Raw genomic sequence first — 21,279 nt, 5'->3', positions numbered from 1 at the left:
TGTGGTAAATTTGGAAGAACTAATTAAAAATCCGGTACATATCAGTTACGGAAAGCTTCACAGAGCTCTTTACAATGGCCATTAGATGCTCACTGCGCTTTTATGTTTTTTACTCCAGAATTCCTCAACAGGTAACTTAAAATTTAGTTATTTTCTATTACTAGATTATAATAACTACATCTGTGTATGGCTTGAGTGATTGCAAAGCATTCAACATCAGTAGCCATCTTGATTTTTTTCTGCCCATAGATGCCCTCTGAAACAGTGCAAAAAACATCAAATTCCAAGATTAGTTCTCTTTAAAAATTATCCTATTTCACCATAGGAAATTTTACCATATTCCAGTAGGGGAATTCTGTAACAGTAATTTAATTTTTTATGTGGTAAATTTGGAAGAACTAATTAAAAATCCGGCCCATATCAGTTACGGAGAGCTTCACAGAGCTCTTTACAATGGCCATTAGATGCTCACTGCGTTTTGATGTTTTTTTACTCCAGATTCCTCAACAAGTTACTTAAAATTTAGTAATTTACTCTAACTAGATTATAATAACTACATCTGTGTATGGCTTGAGTGATTGCAAAGCATTCAACATCAGTAGCCATCTTGATTTTCTGCCCATGGATGCCCTAGTGGGCTTCCAACCAAGAAATCCAGTGTTAATTTTGCCGATTCTGTCATAAATAGTTGATATGTAGAGCTCGAAGGTTCTTTAAGATTTGTACACGCAGAAATACAGCTCGATGAGGCCGTAAAATAGGTAAAACCATTTTCTTTGAAATTTTTCTTGTCGATACTAGAAACAGCATTTCCCAGGCCTCCCGGTATTCTTTCTTCAGTTTCTTCCGTTGCTACTGCACAAATTCCATTTGATTCACCAATTGAGGTGTGTATTTAGAGAGGAAATTCGTGTCAATATAATTATTTTTCACATAAATCGCGATAGAAGCATCTTGCTTATAAATTGAGACGCTGACATTAGCTTTTGTTTTCAAATGTATGGCGATTTCAACAAATTTTCACTCTTTCACGCTCGCAGCGCCGTGGTAGCCAAGGGAAACAGGAGCAAAACGCCATTTTTTCCCATTCAGCACACCTAGCGGCAATCCGAGGGTACTACAAGTGAAGCGTGTTTGTGATTGGAGTTCCTCCAAGCAATTTTTAGAAAATAACACAAAATTGTTACAAAATCCAGCGTGAATTGTAGTGCTAGTGTTAACAGTGTCGTACAGTGTGGCTGTAGGGCGTGCGTGAGTGACTATGTGAGTGAAAAAGTGATGAGAAGCCCTCCTTTTTCTTCCCTGGGAACTTTGACAACTTCGCGAGTGCCATTCGTAGTATTAACACAGGGAGATTTTCCAAAATATATGGATTTTTCAGCATATTCACCGCAATAATGACTAGGTGAGTGTTCCCTGAGGTGGTAGGTGGACTTTTGTCGTGCCAATGGGTAGCTGGGGATGGTATTTGGGGTGAAAAGGGCGGATTATGCGAATCGGTGACATTTGCATTCGGGGAGGAGGAAATGTCAAAATGTATGTCTCTGGGAGATTTCCGAGAGTATCTGAAGAATTTTTCTTCCCCATTTCTATTGGAGATAATTCTACTTATCAGAAGGAGTGTGCTTGAATCAATGAGGAGTTATTCAATGGGTTTTGCTTGTTTTTTCAGGGTCAGCCAGAGAGAAGAGCCAGAGAATGCTTCCTCATTGCATGTAGAGAGCTAGAAGCAAAATTCCCCCCCAAAAACTTTCCGGAAAGTACTTTAGGAGAGAGAGCGAGAGATTGTGTGGACAATCCCGTGTGAGACTTTCCGCGTGACACGCCCGTGACAATGACACACAATCTGGGCATGGCACCATATAGGATGCCGGGTCCCGGCATGTGTCCAGCAGACTTTAAGTCACCATCCGAGTCACCACAGTTGCCGGTATCGGCGCCCAGTAATCCCAAAAAGCGTCGGAAAACATCAAATGCGGCCAGCAATCAAATGAACTCGGCACCACCGCCAACGCCTCAGGATCTGCTGCCGCCACCGTTGACGGGCTACGGGGATACCATTGTCGCATCGAATCCCTTCGATGACACCCCACCGCCCACGAGTCATCCTCCCCCCATGAGTCATCACATGGCCATGCATGGTCCCATGAATCACCATCCTCACATGCATCACCCCCATATGGGAATGCCTCCACAGTTGAGAGGCATGGGCCCAATGGGGCCGGGTCCGATGGGTCCTATGGGCCCTATGCCACCTCACATGGGTCCTGGACAGCGAATGCCCGGCGGGATGTCGCCGATGGGCCAAGCTATGGCTCAACCCAGTGGAATGTCTCCCATGGCTTCCAGTATGTCGCCCATGGGCTCCATGGGGGGCATGTCACCGATGCAAATGCAGAGTCCGATGGGACCAAACAGCCAACGGTCCATGGGGAGTCCAATGGGAGGCGGAGGAGGCCCAATTGGGAGCCCCATGAATAGTATGCCGATGGGCTCACCAATGGGCCAGGCAATGGGGAGCCCAATGAGTGCGGGCGGTGGACATATGAATAACGGACAGATGGGACCTCCGATGCACAGTCCATTGGGCAATGGGCCAAGTATGGGGCATATGCAGGGAGCCGGAGGCCCTCAGAGGCCCATGAACGTGCCCAATGGAGCAATGACGTCAACAGGGGGCCCGATGCCGCCCCATCCTCAACCCCCAATGCAGCAACTCACAGCAATGGCGGCACAGCCGATGACGGGCCAGAGTGGGCCCGTAATGGGCAATCACCAGGGGCAAATGGGCCAAGCGCCCGGAGGTCATCACAATCACATGAATCACAGAAATCACCCCAATAGTGGGCCTGGAGGCCCTGGCGGAATGAATCCTATGGCGATGCACCAGCACCATCATCCGCATCCCCATGTAGCCCCAGGGCCGCAGCAGTCGCCTCAACAGCAGCCGCCGCAGATGCATCAGCAACAAGGGCAACCGGGTCCACCACAGCATGGTCATCCGATGCATCCACAGTCCATGGGGCACCCAGCAGGGCCACCACAGTCGGGGCCCAATCAGATGCCCCCTCCACAACAGCCGCCACAGCAAATGCCACCGCCGCAGCAGCCGCCGATGCCACAGCACCCGGGCCAGATGGGACCCATGGGGCATCCGCAGCAATCGCCGCAGCCACAGACGAGTCAAGGACCAGGCGGAGGGCCCGGCGGCGGAGCTGGGCCTCCACAAATGGGCTCACATCACCAGCAAATGACGCCCCATCCGCCACAGGTGTCACCGCATCAGATGCCACCACCTCACCAGATGCAGGCGCCGCCGCATCAACTTCAACCTCCCCAGCAGATGGCACCACATGGGGGCGGAGCTACAGGGGCCCTCAGTGCCATGTCAGCCATGGCGAATCACGGTATCATGGGAGCCGGAGGGCATATGCACGGAGGTGGAGGCCATATGGGTCGGCCGGGTCCTCCGCCCCATGGACCTCATCCTTCCCATCCGCCACACTCGCAGCATCCACCCCATTCGCAGCATCCGCCCCATCCGCCGCACATGCAGAACACACCGGGAGCCATGCCGCCGCCCGGGGGGATGTTCGGTGGCCCACCCGGGCCACCGCCTGACATGACACCCAAACCTATGCCCGTGAGCGCGGGCAAGGTGTATCCGCCCGATCAGCCCATGGTGTTCAACCCACAGAACCCCAATGCGCCGCCTATTTACCCCTGTGGGGTCTGCCATAAGGAAGTTCACGACAACGACCAGGCAATCTTGTGCGAATCCGGGTGCAATTTCTGGTTTCACAGGTGAGTCTCTCTCATTTTAATATTTATTGTCCAATTGGACTCTTCGAGTTCTACGATATCCGGCTGATCATTCAAAATCTAAAGTTTCAAGGGATAATCGTATTTTTACGAATGAGAAGGTAAAAACATAAAATAACGATTAATTTAGAAGTAATTGAGGTATTACTGCTCTTCTCCCAGATCACTTGCGTGTAAACAAAATGGATAAATTAAGTGCTAAATGTGAAATTTTATCGCCAAAACAATTTAAAGTGTCATGCTATTCTTAAACTTTGGGTAATAACATTTAATAAAACACCTGCTCAAGTAACAATTAAAAGTAACATGAGATTACTCTTGAGTGTAATTATTCACAAGAGAAAAAAGATGTAATCTAATTTAATAACCGAAAAGCATGAGTTTACAAAATGAAAGCATCGTTTGCCATAGACAGCATTAATTTTTTTGATATAAAGTCATTGGGAAATGTACAGTAACTTGTTTTGTAAACATGTTTTTATTTTATTTCAAAGAGAGTGAATGAAATGTAGATCTAGTCATCTCGCTCACTCTCATAGGGATTTTTCAATACATATTTACAAACAAAAATTATTGTTAAACTTCTGTTTTGTAAACTTGTTTTTGACATTTGAATAAGAGTGAAAGAGATCTATATTTAGTCATCTCGTTCACTCTTACAGATAGCGAAATCATGTTCACAAAACAAAATTTATTGTGCGTTGGCTATAAAGCCCAACGCACAATAACTTTTGTTTGCAAATATGTTTTTAAAATTTCCTATGAGAGAAAACGAGATAACTAGAGCTCTGTTTCATTCACTCTTTGAAATGTCAAAAACATGTTTACAAAATAAAAGTTATTGTGCGTTGGGCATAATATACAACGCACAATAACTTTTGTTTCTAGATATGTTTGCGAAACTGCCTGTAAGATTGTTGCGAGATGACTAGATCACTCGCTTTCATTGAAATGTTAAAAAACATGCTTATAAAACAAATTTTATTGTTTGTTGGGCATAATGCCCAACGCACAATAACTTTTGTTTAGTAAACATGTTTTTGACATTTCAATGAGAGTGAGTGAGATCTAGATCTAGTCATCTCGCTCTTTCTCACAGGAAATTTTGAAAACATGTTTACAAACAAAAGTTATTGTGCGCTGGGCATAATGCCTAGCACACAATAATTTTTGTTTGAAAACATGTTTTGAAAATTTTCAATTAGAGAGAGCGAGAAAACGATTCATTTCACTCACTCTCATAGGGAATTTTGAAAACATGTTTACAAACAAAAGTTATTGTGCGCTGGTCATAATGCGCAACAAACAGTAACAAATTGTAAAGATGTTTTTCAAACTGCCTATATAAAGCGGGATAGCTAGATCTAAGTTTCACTCAGTCTCATTGAAATATCAGTTACTTAGATTACAGGATATAAAAAAATCGGTAAATAAAATGTCGGCCAAAAGTTTCTTGACACATTTGAAAATGTTACTCAAAATGATTAAATACTTACAACTAACTTCTTTTAATCTGGTTATATTTTGTACTTATGCTATTTGAAAGATAATTGGTGACTTTGCACGGTGCTAAAATTTGCAATGGTTAATTTATGCATATAAATGATGATAAATCGGTTAATAAGCATATTAGAGATAGAGTTCGGTCATTTTTTGGTATAGTAAGGATCGGGTACCCGGTACACTTGCAAAAATCGAAAATTCATTCATATTGGTGTTCAGTGCATTTGTCAAATTTAAATTAGTAAACAAATGCACGTCAATTAAGATAGAATTAATATTCATAGATTCTATGTTTATTATTGCAACTGCAATAATGGACATAGAATATGGGGAAAAAGCTCACAAGAAGTTCATTAAGCTCAGAAGTAGATGCGTGAGAAGAGAGAAGAGTTAAATTAGTGAAAAAGAGATAAAAAAATACAAAAAGAAGTAATTTATTTATTAGATAGAAATTAGATGAAATGTAACAGATTAAATTTTTATAGGAATACAGAAAAAAGATAGGAAAAGGAAGGAATTAGGTGTAGGAAAAAGTTCAAGGTCTTAAAGGACACTGTAAGTGCCTGTAGCCATAGTTTTTTGAATTTTGTTTTATATTAGGAAATTTATAATTCATTCCACCAGGAAAAAATTTTACTTGTTCCTACTATTATAACCAGTTAATTTATAATAAAACTAGAGTAAGTGTGCCAAATTTCGGCATATAAGCACCGAAGTCCTAAGTTTGAAATGCAATATTTTTAATTCATATTGATATTTTTTGTTACTACTAAAATATTGAAAAAATAATGATAATATGGACATTGCTTTGGGTAGTATTTCGGCCACTTTGAGTGAAATACCGGCCACCTTTTTTCTGACCACCTTTTATGACGGAACGAATAGAAAATTTCAAAATGCCAAGCGGAACGAGTTTAATATTTAGTTTAATACGTTTATATGACCCACAAGCCCTGAGATCTTCCGTGTAATTTGTCCTGAAGACCTGAAGAGTAGCATCTCAAATTTACGCGCAGATTCCCGTAGCAATTTGCAATTTCTGAACTCTTCCAATGCCTTTTCCACATCATCTTTTTCATAGAAGCGATGGTTTTTTCTCTGGACATTGTAGAACTCAGAAATTGAAAAAAAAAACACACAATATGAAAAAAAAAATTAGGAAAGCAAAAGATGTTGCCGGAATAGGCAACACTACCTCACCGGAGAGACGCTCACAAAAAATATATACTTTTTTACGCGAAATACAGGATCCAGCTTGGAAATTTCACCCGAAATTTAAAGATTGATTCACTATTAACATAAACAAAAACAATCTTTAATGAAATTTAATCAATTTTCATGAAAAACACCGAAGGAAAATGTTTTGTACTTCACCACAAATCGCAAGACTGCTAGAAACACAATCGATCTGTTACTTTTTTTGTAAGACTCTCTCCACACTGAGTTTTTACAACGCAATTTAAATTCAAATTATACCTAAAATTTAACGATCTTTGTGTTAATACATCTTAAAATGAATAAATATTTAAAAGCAAAATGAATTCATTGACTATTCGAAGATAACATACATAATTTTAATTAATTTATTTCCATGGTCGAAATTACACTAAAAGTGGCCGAAATTAGAAGCTGGCCGAAATTTGGCACACTTCCCCTAGATGCTATACCTTAAAAGTAAGTTTGCATCATTTACCTGTTCTCAAATCATTTGAACCGATTCTGAAATCACTCAAAAGATTCCACAAAATAGTTTTAAGAGTAATAAAATTGATTTTCTGAAAAAAATTATTTATTGATTTATTACCGGTTCATTTCCGATTTAGAACCGATTTGAATCTATTTATAAATCACTCAAATTATTACTCAAAATAGATTAGGAGTAATAGAATTGATTTTCGGGTAAAAACTATTTATCGGTTATTAAACGGATCATTACCGGGTTATAATCAACTGGAACCGGTTAAGTTTTGTCAGAAATTCCAAGACCTTTTCAATAAGGTCAAACATGGCTCCATTTAGTTGAAAAATACGCTCTTTAGAGCCTTTTGGATCTTTGACCTTGAAATACCATTAATAGGAATGATTTAACGATATTTCCGTATAAGGACGAAATGTCCGCCGGGGCTCTTGTACCGCTTGTACCCATCTACTGAATCTTTTGCAAAAGTTGCAAAATAAAAAGCAAATTTATACCGGATAAATTGAAAATCCATTCAGTTTGATAAGTATTGAACCGAAATGTTCCATTTGGTGCAGGTTCTGAATTAGGCTATTCTAGAGTACTTTCTTAACCGTTTAAGGACAAGGGGATCAAAAATTTGGAATCAGAAAAATCACTTTTTCTGACTTATTAGAGGAGAATATAGGGGAAAGTGCTCTCCATTCGAACGTTCATGCCTTCGAATAATGTGAATTTCTTCTGTTTTTCATAAGAGTTTTACACAAAATTATCACGGAATTATCAATAATTGATGATAAGCCAACTAATATTTGATAGAAATGTGTAAGTCTCTTAGGAAAACTAAAAGAAAATTTACATTATGCGAGAGTACTTTCCCCTATTAGAAGCCCGTAGGAATTTTTTTTAGGGACACTGGTATTCCAATCGTCCTTAAATGGTGAAGGTAAAGTTAATTACTTTTGCCTCATAGTTGTCAGGTGCCAAATGGTTCCGGTTTATCCCTTCTGTAAGATTGAGCCAATTGCCGATGCGATCGCAAGTGTTGCTTGAAATTCAGCAGAAGTAAGCAAAATTTTTAGCTTTTTCAAGCTGAATTTAAATTAGTTTTATGATTATCATTGATCAGCCGGATAGTTCCCCTTGGGACCTTTGTATTTCCTTAAAGTGGGGGAAAAAAAAGTGCTAAAGAAGCATATTTTTGGTGTGATGTGTCTCCTGCAGGACATGCAGTGGCCTGACGGAAGCGGCATTTCAGTTCATCCATGCGGAAGTGTACGCTGAGTGGAGTTGTGACAAGTGTCTGTCTTCCAAGAATATTCCCCTCGTCAAATTTAAACCATGAATATTGCGGGGACATTTCTCTCATGCAACAAAGTATAACACACATTTTAAAACACATTTTAAATCACACAAGAACAGAGTACACAGTGTAAAATGGGACGAGAGGAAACATTTCAGTACTAACATGAAGAGATTACTTGTGAGGATAACTTTTAGGGTAAATGACAAACAAACAAACAAAAAATAATGCAAAATCTACAAAAAAAAATGGAGCATCAATCTGTGTTCATGCGGTGACTGATCTAAGAAATATCACGTAAAAAAAAACAACTGGATGACATTAAAAAGGGGGATGATGATGTCTCCAGGAAAAGAAAGGAAGAGGAATAATGAATGTGGCTCAAGAGAGAGAGAAATAGGTGTGACAGGACACTTAGGACACAAAGAATACTATCAGATTGTGTTATATAATTAGTTTCATGAGTGGACACACTGTGAGTGATTCAGAAGGTGAGAAAAATGGCAAAAAAAATGTGAAAATTCTGAATAGAATGCAAATTGTAGGACAATTCTCAAATAACACACAAAAAAAATGAATTTGCAGAGTTCAGGCACATTTTTTAATAAATTCTCTTTCTTAATTGACAAAATTCAGCGACACTGAACTGTGTTTTTTTCTTTTTTTTTTTGAGGATGAAAGAATGGAAAATTGAGAGAAAAAAAGCGCGCAAGAGAGAATATTATAGAGGATAAAAGAACATTTGCCTTGTTACAATGTAAACGAATATTAAATATTTAACAAAAAAAAAGTGAGAAAAAAATCAAGAAAAAAATTATCTATATTGCTAATTATTTATAGTTTTACCCATTTAAAAAAAAGATGAAAAAAAATATCTTTACGGACTGTTTTACAGTCCATCATCAATTTTATCATGAAGATGATGTGAGAAAGAGTATAAGAAATGGAATGTCAAAAGATTTTACTATTATTAATAATTCCTTTTATTTTTCTCCCCCAATATTTTTTTTTTAAAAAAACTTTTCTTTTGCTCCCAATAGATTAAGACTGGCTCTAACTTTAGATACAGAGAGAAATATTAAGTCACTAGTTCTGTGCATGTTTTTTTTTTATTTTAATTATATTTTATTTCTTAAAAGTAATTTAAATGAGCGAAAATCGATAAAAAAAAATTGTTTCTTTTTTGTCTTGCAACTTGTACATCAAAATTATCGTGTTTAAAAGGGAAAGAAAAACTTGGTATAGAGAAAAGAATCGAACGGAAAAATAGAAATTATTTGTCAAATAATTTTGTACTTAAGCGTGTGGACATGGGATGAAAGGTAATCTTGAGCAAGAAGAGAGAATCTTGAAGACAAAAATAGCACAGAGATTTTTTTTCCTAAAGCCCCAACATTTTTTTTCAATTGTTTTGATCAAAACCTCCAAATTGTTTTTCATTTTTAATCCTTTTTTTAAAAAATTGTTTTTTTTTACAAAAAATGAGAAAAATCTTTTTGTTCATCACGACAGACGAAAAGAATAACTATAATTCGAGCAATATAATCTGTTATAATGAAATAATTAACTATAAAAGAAAAAAAAATAAAATGAAAAGGAGAAAAAAACAACTAAAGTAATTAATATTTGAGATATAAATAATAAATGTGCGATGAGAGTGTATAAAAAAAACGTACTAACAACACAAAAAAAAAACATAGCAAAAAATGTAATTCTGATTCGAATGATTCTGTGAGAAAATGAATATTTGCTGAAATAGTTTAAATTTGAGAGAAAAAAAAGTGAATGAAAGGGGAATGATGAGACAATTTTTGACAGTGTACATAGCCGTTGAGCAAACTCTATCACATGAAATATCACATTTTACAAAATAGTCTTTGATAAAATTCTTTAATTCGGAGTGATCAATCTTTTTCTCAAGGAGAGATTCACAGACTCTCTGGTTGCCAGTGAAATAATTCAAAAGGATCATCTACAATTTTGAAATTTTGAAGAATTCTTTTAACCCTCAAACGGACAATTACAGATTTTAAGGTTATGTATGCCATAACCTCAAAGGAAGTATCACAAACTCGAAAGAAAGTCTCTTAGGATCCAATCCACAGTTATCAAAAAGATTTTACTACTAATTGAACCTGATTCTCCTTTTCTGTAAAGAAGTTTTCCCAGTATTCAAGGTTATATACGCCCTAACCTTAAAGGAAATATCACAAACTTGAAAGCAATTAAAAAAATCTGGAGAAGCAAGTCTCTTAGGATCTTATCCACACTTATCGTAATCATTTATTGCTAATTGAACCTGATTCTCCTTTTCCGCAAAGAAGTTTTCCCAGTATTCATGGTTATGCACGCCCTAACCTCAAAGGAAATATCACAAATTTAAAAACAATTAAAAAGGTTGGGATAGCAAGTCTCTTAGAATCCAATCACAATTATCGGAATCATTTTATAACTAATTGAACCTGATTCTTCTTTTCCGTAAAAGAGATTTTCCATTATTTAAGGTTATGCACGCCATAACCTCAAAGGAAATATCAAAAATTCAAAAAAAAAAAAATGGGAAAAGCAAGTCTATCAGGTTCCAAATCCACAATTATCGGAATGATTTTACTGCCTGTTGAGCCCGATTCTTCTTTTCGATAAAGAAAATTTCCCAATGTTTAAGGTTATGCAGGCCCTAACCTCAAAAGAAATATTACAAACTCAAAAAAAAAAGAAATTAAAAAGGCTGGAAAAGCAAGTCTCTCTTAGGGTCCAATAATAAATTATCGGAATGATTTCACTACTAATGGAACCTGATTCGTCTTTTCCGTAAAGAAGTTTTCCCAGTAATCAAGGTTATGCATGCCCTAACCTCAAAAGAGATATCAAAAACTTAATATAAAAACGATTAGGAAAAACAAATCTCTCAGGTTCCAATTTAACAATTATCAAAATGATTTTATTACCTATTGACCTTGATTAGTCTTTTCGGTAAAGACATTTTCCCAGTATTTAAGGTTATGTAAGACCAGCCCTCTGCAAAAAGTAAAACTTTAATAAAAATAAGCAAGGAAGCCCCTCAGGTTTTAATTCTTCGAATAACAATTAATTTTAGCAATCATCAGACTCATTTTTTGGTTATGTCATTGCTCCGCAATTTAAGGTTATGTACAGGCTAACTTTGAAGGAATTGTAAAAGCAAATAGATGAGCCAAGTCTCGCAAATTCCAATTCTACAATTATCGACCAGTTTTTACTAATGTGTTGAGCATGATTTTTATATAGAGATTTTCCAAGTATTTTGGGTTATGGATGACCTAACCTTGAAGGAAACTTTGTTATAGCGCAATGTAAAACAAAAGAAGCAGAGGAAAGCTTTCTTGTTTAAATTCTACAATTACCAACCGATTTTACTAATGTTGGTCCTATTTTTTTTTAATTTGATAAATCAGTTGTTCTCGTTGTTCTAGTACTCTTAAGGTTATTTACGATTATGACTTAATCTTGAAGGAAACGTTCAAAGTTCAAGTTTGTCAAATTCAAATTTGCACTTTATTATCGACCAGTTTCACTATTATTGAATCTGATTCTTTTATTTGATAAAGAGGTTATCCCAGTATTTAAGGTTCTGCATGACTATGACTTAATCCCAAGGAATTGCCATGGTTCAATGAAAAACAAATAGGTAAAACAAGTCTCTCAAATTCCTATTCTACAATTTACCGACCAGTTTTACTAATGTTAGGCCTGATTCCAATACTTGATATAGAGGTATTCCAAGTATTTAAGGTTATGTAGGACCTAACCTTGAAGGAAATATCATTGTTCAATGTAAAACATTAGAGGAAAAGCAAAGTATTCAGGTTCCAGTTCTACAATTTTATCGATCTATGTATTTTACTATTGTAAGACCTGATTTTTTACGGTTAAGAAATCCCAGGATTTAGGGTTATGTACGACATAACCTCGAAGGAACTATCAAAATTCAAAATTACGTTCAATTTTTTCAATTAATACAAAAAAATGCATATATTTCTTTCACAAATTCAACAAAACACCAATTTCCCAAAATACCTAAGGAGTAATATAGTTGAATTTCGGATTCATCGATTATATATCGGTTCATTATCGATTCAGAACCGATTGGAATCAGTTCAGGCCCGTCAGGAATTCCAAGACTTTTCAACCAACACAAATGATAGATCAAATTCCTGCCCTGACTGTACTAAAAGAAGGAAATTCCAGCAGCGATGTGAATTAAAGTTATCGTGCTTTTCTTTATGGTTGGCTTCCGCCTGCTTATCATTTTACTGACCTCGTCTGGAAATCGGTTGATGTTATAATAAATACTGTATAGACCCATTTTGCTGGATTAGGACGACAAAACCAGGCATTTATGAGGATCGTGATCGTGCAGAGCTGTAAGAAAATCGAAAAGAACTTATTCTCATTCGGTATTTTTTGAGCAGAATTATAGCGCCAATTCTACAAACGGTTCTTTTTTTTTGAATATTTTAGGGCCGAAGCCTAGTTCACAAAGTTAAAATCGGTTTCGAATTCTAGGTACTTTTAGAAACTTAAAATGCAGACCTGAGACCTTGCCATAAAAAATATTTGATGTTAAATCATTCTAATATTAGGCATAATTTAAAATAATTTCTTCTAATATGAAAGAAAAGGTTTCTAGGGGTACAAATAGATCTTTGCAAAATTTTGTCAAAAGCATGTTGTTTTCCAATGTGACATAACTTCTTCTCACATTTTATATGGAAAACATCCTTATAACAAATTTTTAACAAAACCTAATTGGCTTCTGATTTAACAAAACTTTTTTTCATATTCTGTGAATAAATATCCTTCAGACAAACTTTTTACAAAATTTAGTTGGCTGCTGATTTGGCAAAACATCCCCATATTCCGTTTGGAGAAACGTTCTTTTGACAAACTTTTAACAAAACCTAGTTGATTTGACAAAACTTTTCCATATTCTTTGAAAAATATCCTTCTGACCAACTTTTTAGAAAACTTAGTTGGCTACTGATTTAGCAAAATTTCCCCATATTCCGTTTGGAAGAACACCCTTTTGACAAACTTTTAACAAAACTTAGTTGGCTATTGATTTGGCAGCACTTTTCACACATTTTATATGGAATACATCCTTTTGACAAATTTTTAACGAAACCTAGTTGGCCTCTGATTTGACAATTTTTTTCATATCTATGAAAAACATCCTTCTGACAAACTTTTGACAAACCTACTTGGCCGCTAATTTGCCAAACTTTTTCATATTCCGCTTGGAAGAACACCCTTTTGACAAACTTTTAACAAAACTTAGTTGGCTGATGATTTGGCAAAACTTTTCCATATTCCGTTTAGAAGAACGTTCTTTTGACAAACTTTTAACAAAACTTAGTTGGCTGCTGATTTGGCAAAACTTTTCCATATTCCGTTTAGAAGAACGTTCTTTTGACAAACTTTTAACAAAACTTAGTTGGCTGCTGATTTGGCAAAACTTTTCCATATTCCGTTTAGAAGAACGTTCTTTTGACAAACTTTTAACAAAACTTAGCTGGCTGCTGATTTGGCAAAACTTTCCTATATTTCGTTTGGAAGAATATCCTTTTGACAAACTTTTAACAAAACCGACTTGACCGTTGATTTGGCGAAACATCCCCATATTCCGTTTGGAAGAATGTTCTTTTGACAAACTTTTCACAAACCTATTTGGCCGCTAATTTGCCAAACTTTTTCATATTCCGCTTGGAAGAACACCTTTTTGACAAACTTTTAACAAAACTTAGTTGGCGGCTGATTTGGCAAAACTTTCCTATATTTCGTTTAGAAGAACACCCTTTTGACAAACTTTTCTTGTTAATTTGACAAAACGTTTTTTAGCCTTACAAAAAATAAGGCGTTACGAGTACTTTACAAGAAGAATATCTTTCTGCGGTCCTGAGACTTGTCCGTTTGGGGGTTGAAAGCTAATACAATTTCAGTGATTAAAATATCTTTTTGTAATTTGTAAATAAATACAAAAAAAAAATCAATGAGGAATATCACAAGAAAAATATCTGGATTAAGAAAAGGATACCTCAAAACATTAACGAAAAAATCATCACAGAGAGGAAAAAGCGGAAAAAGTTGTGCAGAAAGCCGAAAAATATTTTCAAGGAAAACAAAAATAACTGACAATTTTTTTGTGATCCCCAAAAATCTTAAATTTTCATCTCAATGCATCTGAAAAGAAAAATACCTCTGCAAAATTACACACAAGATCAACAAAGATGTTTTTTTTTTGAGTGAGAACAGTGAATGAGAGCGTGAATTATGAGAAAAATAGATTTAATAATAAATAAACCTGTTGTGTAATTTTATTAATATTTTATTTTCATCGTGAAAACAATTTTTACTACGAATCAATTGTCCGGGAGATTTCTCTGAGCATCGTGGTGCGGTTTTTCCGGACACCACGGAGGGTGGGAATTTTGCTGATGTGGGGCGATTCGATGTCCAGGAAGGGGAAGTCGATGGATTCGGCATTGGCTTCGAGTTTTTTGATAATTGGCTCGAATTTCACACGATCTGTCCAGGTCAGGAGATCATTGTCGAACATATTCTTCAGGACGATATGCTGAATCCCACTGAGTTTCACCAGGGTCTCCCTCTGAGCCAGGGAATAGAGTCTGCTGTGATCACTTCCACGAATATGCTCTATTTTAATCGGTTTCCAATCGTCATTGACAGGAAAATCTCTGTTCTTCTCCGCGGGGTTCAGGTCAGGAATTTTCTGGAGCTTCTCCCGGGTATCCTTGGCTTTCTCTTGCCTGATCTGGGCACTTTTTGTTGTGGCAAAGAGCGAAGAGGGATGCTCAAGGTATTTAGTGTAGCTATCTTTTTCAGAATTTGGCCAGAGAAGCCGGTAATTCCCGCACTTCCTCCTCGAAGTCAGGAGAAGACGAAAAGTATCCCTTATGAGAGTATCCTTGACTTCTAGATCAACTTCTTGGTCTGTATGGAAGCTGGGACTCTGATTAATCTCCAGAATTAGAGGTTTCATCTTCCTATCGATGATTATGTCAAATCCAAGAACTTCAAATCCCCCAGAACGGAAGCGATGATTGTGGAAAGTAGCCCGATAGATATGCCTCAAAGTGGTGTAAGCACTGAAGATTGTCTTAAGGATAACATCGTCAATTTGATTCCACAGCTCCTGGACATTGAAACCCCCTTCCTGGAGGATTCTGTTCAGCACAGAAAAAGTTCTCTTGCTCCCACTCTCAGAGTCTGGGCAGAAAGTCTGGCTGTTCTTGTTCAGAGAGTAATTTGTCAAGTGCATGAAGATATTCCCTCTGTTGGAGATCGAAGGTTGATGGTACTTATTTGTCGCGAATCTGGCCAGTCCCTCATTGTAAATGTAAACCCTCAAGGGATCCATATCAGTGATCAGCACGTAAACTCTCATGTCAAACTTGAAACCATCGATCAGGAGGGGATTCTTCACATATTCCTGGCACACAACCTTCTCCTGAGTCATCGTGGTTGACCTCAAGTTCCTGCACAAACGAATCCCCCTTCCCTGGGATCCATGGTCAGGCTTCAAGATAAACACCGTTGATGGGTGGCTCCTGCTGTACTCCTGGGCATCATTGAGTTCCATTGGGAGGCACCAGGATTTGGGAAAAATATCATAATCATCGGGGAAGAACCTGGCCATTCTGTTGAGATTTCGAGCAAGACAGCGCTTCATGGACAGCTCTTGCATTCCTGGAAAATGATTGATGCGCTGAAAGGATTTCATCTGTCTGATGATCTCCGGAGAAATTGGTCCATCTGCCCACAGGATACTCCATGCTTCGTCTGAGTTCACAAGGCGAAAACCTAAATCCTTTGCCACTCTAATTACCGACTGGTATCGCGTCAAAGACGCACAGAATTTTATCTGCTTCTTCCTGGAAGAGACCATCCCAATTTTCTATAAAAAAGCATAATGACCAAGAATAATTTACAGGATTCAAGGAGGTCTTGATCTCAGAAGGGATCGTTATTAGGTGAGATTCTTAACAATCTCACCTACTATAATCCTAACAAAATTTCATGTCGTCCGATCGACCTCAAATTTGGCCAAAATGTTTTTCAGCACTTCCTGATCACGAATATATATGTGGCTAATTTACGTTCCCGGCCGGCCGGCCGGCCGGCCGCTCTTTGGAGCTTAATAGCTCCTAAACTAAAAAAGATATCGACTTGCGGTTTTCGGCAAAGGTTATATATCGGGTGAAAATTGCAACTTGGTGCATAGACCCCCCACCCCCCACCCCTCCTTCCGCCATTTTGAAGACCCCCCTTTTTTTGTTTTCTCAATAGCTCCGCCCCTATGGCATTCAGCGGACTCAAATTTTAGTATGTTATAGCTGGGCCTTAGAGCTTTCCATCAATACCAAACTTAAGGTCCCCCGACCCCCCTGACCCGAGCTATAAGGGTCCAAAAAAAATTTCTTAAAATGGCCATAACTCCGGTTCTAATTGTCAGAATTTAAAAAATGAGGGCTTTTTGGAAAGCTCTCGTGAAATGCCACTTCCCCTTCTAACATCGCAAGTTCATAAAACCACCGCTAGGGGCGCTTTTTTTAAAAAGAAAATTTTTAAATCTTAAAAGTTAAATAACTCAAAAATTCCTTATGCAATCGGGCTGAAATTTTAGTATGTTGTAGCCGTTGATTATACCTATCAAACAAAAAAAACCTTAAGTCAATCCATAACCCCTGACCCGAGCTATAAGGGGTCAAAGTTCGAACATTGACCGGCCTCTATCTCCGGTTCTAATTAACATAGCGACCTAAATTTTACCTTTTTGGTTTCGTCTCGATGAGCACTTTCAGATGGAAGTTCAAAATTTCACCACAGGTGGCGCTGTGATAGCGTCAAAATTCATCGAAATTCAAAGTCACTTTTCTCAAAAACGGCATTGTGCAAGTTAATGAAATTTTAGTATGTTGTAGTCCAGTCTAGGACGTTTCCAAAATGGTGCGTATGCGCGCTGTGGTTTCAATAGAACCGGAGATATGAGGGGTCAAAGTTCACAAAATTCAAAAAATCATATCTCCGGTTCTATGTGACCGATTTTGATGAATGAGGGCTTAAACGAAAGATCTCACCAAATGCTACAACTTTCTAGAATATTTGAACTTCGTGGGACCAACACCAGGGGCGCCACAGTCGAAAAACCAATTTCAATATCACATAACCTCAATTATCTCGACTGTCGCTGAACCGATTTTGATGATTACTTCGACATAATTGTAGAGCACATTTGTCTCTACATTTCGTCCATACATCATTTTCCGCTCAAACTACGCTATCACTCCGATTTTGCCGTTTAAGTGTGAAAAAATTGATTTTTCCCATAATAACGCTTTGAAATCACTCAGATGCCAATTTGACTGCCTCTACTCCACCAAGACACTTAAAATAGGGTTTTAAATGGAAAGTCCCGCAAAATACAACAATTCTTTGATATAGTTGAAGTTCAACAAATGACTACTTGGGGCACTCTGGATGAAAAAACGAGTTAAGAAACAAAAAACCTCGCATATCTTGGCTTCTGAGTAATCGATGAGATCATGTTCTATAGGAAAATTATAGAGTACATTCTGGTCTACATTTCACCCATATATCACTTTTCTGTCACTCCATCCAAATCTTTGATATTTTGGTTTAAATACAAAATTTGTATAATTTCACGAATTTTATTCAAGATAACTGAATGGCGTCTCCCAACTTCAGCTCCAAATCGAATTTGCATGCACTCCGAGTTAGCTCACGTTAAGAATCTCACCTACATAAGCCGGTTAGGATTATCTGTCCCTTTTTAAATTTAGGAAGACAAAAGTCGATAGGGGGAAGTGAGGCACCTTTGAAATTGAGATTTTTCTCCTAAGTGGAATTGAGCCATATCAAAAAGTAATTTAGCCTCTCAGTTTGTTTGTGCAGCAAAATTATATCACGATAGGGCTCAATTTTATTTAAAAATAGATGAAAAATCTCAATTTTAAAGGTGCCCCACATTCAAAGGTGCCCTACTTCCCCCTATGAAGAGCAAATGAGAAGTAGAAATTTAATTTAGTAAACCGAAAATCAAATTTGATCAGTACTCAAGTTAGATTAACTCTTTAAGGACGATTGGAACACCGGTGTCCCATAAAGATAATAATTTTTCCTGACTACCTAAAGGTATTTTTTTTCTAATGTCTAAAAATGTCTAAAATGTCTAAAAAAAAAAATCTAAAGCGCCTGGCAAGTTGGCCTTTTTATATGGAACTATTTGAAGGCAATTCCTAAATTGATCTCCGACTCAGCTCACAGTGCTCCAAGGAAAAAATTTATTTAAACAAAAATTTAATATATTTACCCCTCCATACGGAAAGGTATCTTATAATACGGAAAAACTTCACACTTTTTAAATAATTAGCATAACGATCACGAGTGTAGAAAAATTCCCATACGCATTTGTTGTGAAAGTAAGAAATTGGCTTCAACTTTGAAGGCCACTTGCCGGGGACTAGTCTGTACATAATTGTAAAGTAGAAGGTTGAAGGAATCTAGAATATTTTTTGTAAGTCTCTAGCTATTTGGTATGTAGTAAATATTTAAGCTCAAAAATGGCGAATTTTTAAATTCTCAAATTCATAATTAATTTTATTTATTTTTTATACTTCCAATTTTTTTTAAGCAAAACCCTTTTGGCAATAAAAACTACAATACTCATACGTAATATTTTTCATTAAAGCGAAAAATATTATTCATTAGTATTGTCAGAAAAATTACTTAAATTTTTAGACTATTTTCGTTCCTATCGTTCATAGAAGCAAAAAACATACCGAATCAGACTCTGTTGGACTTTCCAAGGTTAGATGTAAGACTTATCATTGATTATGTTACTCAGTTTAATTTTTATTGTTGATTTTCAGTCCGTAAAAAGTGTCTCGTCGTTAAAGGGTTAAATGAATAAGTTCCGCCCAGATACATTCAAGCCACGCCCCCTTAGAAAGTTCCAATGGATTTTTGATATCCCTTGCCTAATAAAGTTTCGAGTGTCTCAAGCTTCGAGACCTATTTTGATTATTGTTAAATTTAGGAAGATAAAAGTCGATATGAAGTGCAAATGAGCAGTAGAAATTTAATTTAGTAAACAGAAAATCAAATTTGATCATTACTCAATTTAGATTAAAACTCTAAAAGCATTTACAGTAGACTTTCTCTCAAATGGGCATTTGGGGAAAAAGGCCATACGGTTTATCGATAGATTTGGGCGTCAAAGCCTTTGTAAATTCCACAAAAACCGCTCAATTGTAAAGAATCACGATAAAATAGGAAGAACTACAGCGAATTTGAGCAAATTAGCTTTATATTTAAACATGAAAATTGTCAACGAAATTTTTCGCCCGATTAAGCAAGAGTCTACTGTAGATATCATTCAAATTTCGGCCAGGCTAAGATTATTTTTTTTTACTTGCCTTGATTTTAAATACTAATTATATTAATGGATAAATATTTAAAGTAAATTAGAAGTAGTATTAGTAAAATTTGTTAAGTAGAAAAAAATCCATTTTCGTAAAATATGCAAATCGTTCATAATGACTCCGGCACACTTTTTAGTTCAGGAAAATTTTATAAAGTCAAAATTCGCATCCCTTTCTATCTCAAACCCATTGCATATGTCTATCTCACTCTTTCGGACTCTTCTTCTTATTTTAAACATCACAAGAAATTTAATTTAGCTTGATCGAATTTGGAGTGCAAAAGAATGAGATAGACATATACAAAAACCTTTGGAAAAGAAAGATATGTGAATTTCGATTATATGAAATTTTCCTGATCTAAAAGGCGTGCCAGAGGAAAAAATCAAATTTGATCAGTATTCAATTTAGATTAGAGCTTTGAAAGCGATTTTAAATCATCATTCAAGTTTTGACAAAGCGAGAATTATTTTTATGGGTAAAATATTTTTGATAAGTAAATTAGTAAAATTTTGTTAGTACATTGATAAAATTTAGTAAGTAAAAAATCCATTTTTGTAAAATATGAAAATGGTTCATAATGGCTCTGGAACATCTTTAAATCATGAAAATCGCATGAAATCAAAATTTGCGTTCTTTTCTTTCTATAAAGATTTTTGATAAGTCTTTCCCATTTTCTCGCACTCCAAATTCGATTGAGCTAAATTGAATTTGTTGTGATGTTTATAATAAGAAGAGTGCAAAAGAATGAGATATACATATGCATTGTTTGAGGAAGAAAGAAATGTGAATTTCGATTTCATGGAATTTTCCTGATCTAAAAGGAATGCAAGAGCTGTTACTTACCATTTTTAGCAAGATACTTGTCAATCTGCTGCAGACTATTAAAAATTAGTTTATAAATTGATTAAGAAATTCGATTTTGCTTTCGGGGCGCATCTTCTTAATCAGAAAAAATTCAGAAAATTAAATTTGATCTCTCTTTCTTGCTCTAACGTTTTGCATATGTCTGTCCCACCTACCTTTCCTCACTCTTCTTCTTCTCTTGAACATCACAACAAATTTAATTTAGTTCAACCGAATTTTAAGTGCGAAAATGAGACAGCTATATGAAAAATCTTTCAGAAAGAAAGTGATCTGAATTTCGGTTTCATGAAACTTTCCTGAATGAAAGTTATGTCGGAGTCCATTAAAACCAAATTTTGAAGATCTATTTTGCATTTATTACTGGCCAGATGCTAATTTAATTATCAAAAATTTTTTATTTCCTTAAAAAGTGACTTAGATATCTCGAATATGAAGCCCTAAGACAGAGCAAAAAATCCTGAGTTATTGAAAAAAACCTACCTGGAAGCCTTTCCATTTGCACACTTTTCAATTTTCTCGCCGGAAGTTCCATTATTCCTCTCGGAATTTACCATTTTTTCGCGACTCACAAAATAAATCCCTTCGAAGAAAAAATAAATCAGCAGACT

The 21,279-nt window shown here is 36.6% G+C and overlaps 2 protein-coding genes across 2 annotated transcripts; one reads left to right on the top strand and one right to left on the bottom strand.

Moving 5' to 3' along the window:
- Positions 1–1,091: 1,091 nt before the first annotated feature.
- LOC129799110 (protein pygopus) lies at positions 1,092–8,908 on the top strand. The gene is made up of 3 exons (XM_055842749.1): positions 1,092–1,405; positions 1,673–3,804; positions 8,228–8,908. The coding sequence occupies exons 2-3, from the start codon at positions 1,835–1,837 to the stop codon at positions 8,346–8,348; spliced, it is 2,091 nt and encodes a 696-aa protein (XP_055698724.1). The 5' UTR covers positions 1,092–1,405; positions 1,673–1,834; the 3' UTR covers positions 8,349–8,908.
- Positions 8,909–14,652: 5,744 nt separating this feature from the next.
- Positions 14,653–21,276, bottom strand: LOC129799108 (tubulin polyglutamylase TTLL6-like). Its single transcript, XM_055842746.1, has 2 exons — positions 21,152–21,276; positions 14,653–16,237 (listed from the first exon to the last, which is right to left on the bottom strand). Exons 1-2 carry the CDS (start codon positions 21,223–21,225, stop codon positions 14,698–14,700), a joined length of 1,614 nt encoding a protein of 537 aa, XP_055698721.1. The 5' UTR covers positions 21,226–21,276; the 3' UTR covers positions 14,653–14,697.
- Positions 21,277–21,279: the final 3 nt, after the last annotated feature.

Source organism: Phlebotomus papatasi, chromosome 1, assembly GCF_024763615.1.
Source record: "Phlebotomus papatasi isolate M1 chromosome 1, Ppap_2.1, whole genome shotgun sequence".
Classification (NCBI taxonomy): domain Eukaryota; kingdom Metazoa; phylum Arthropoda; class Insecta; order Diptera; family Psychodidae; genus Phlebotomus; species Phlebotomus papatasi.
The sequence above is the reverse complement of the archived record's forward strand: the minus strand, read 5'-3'. Positions and strand labels throughout refer to the sequence as shown.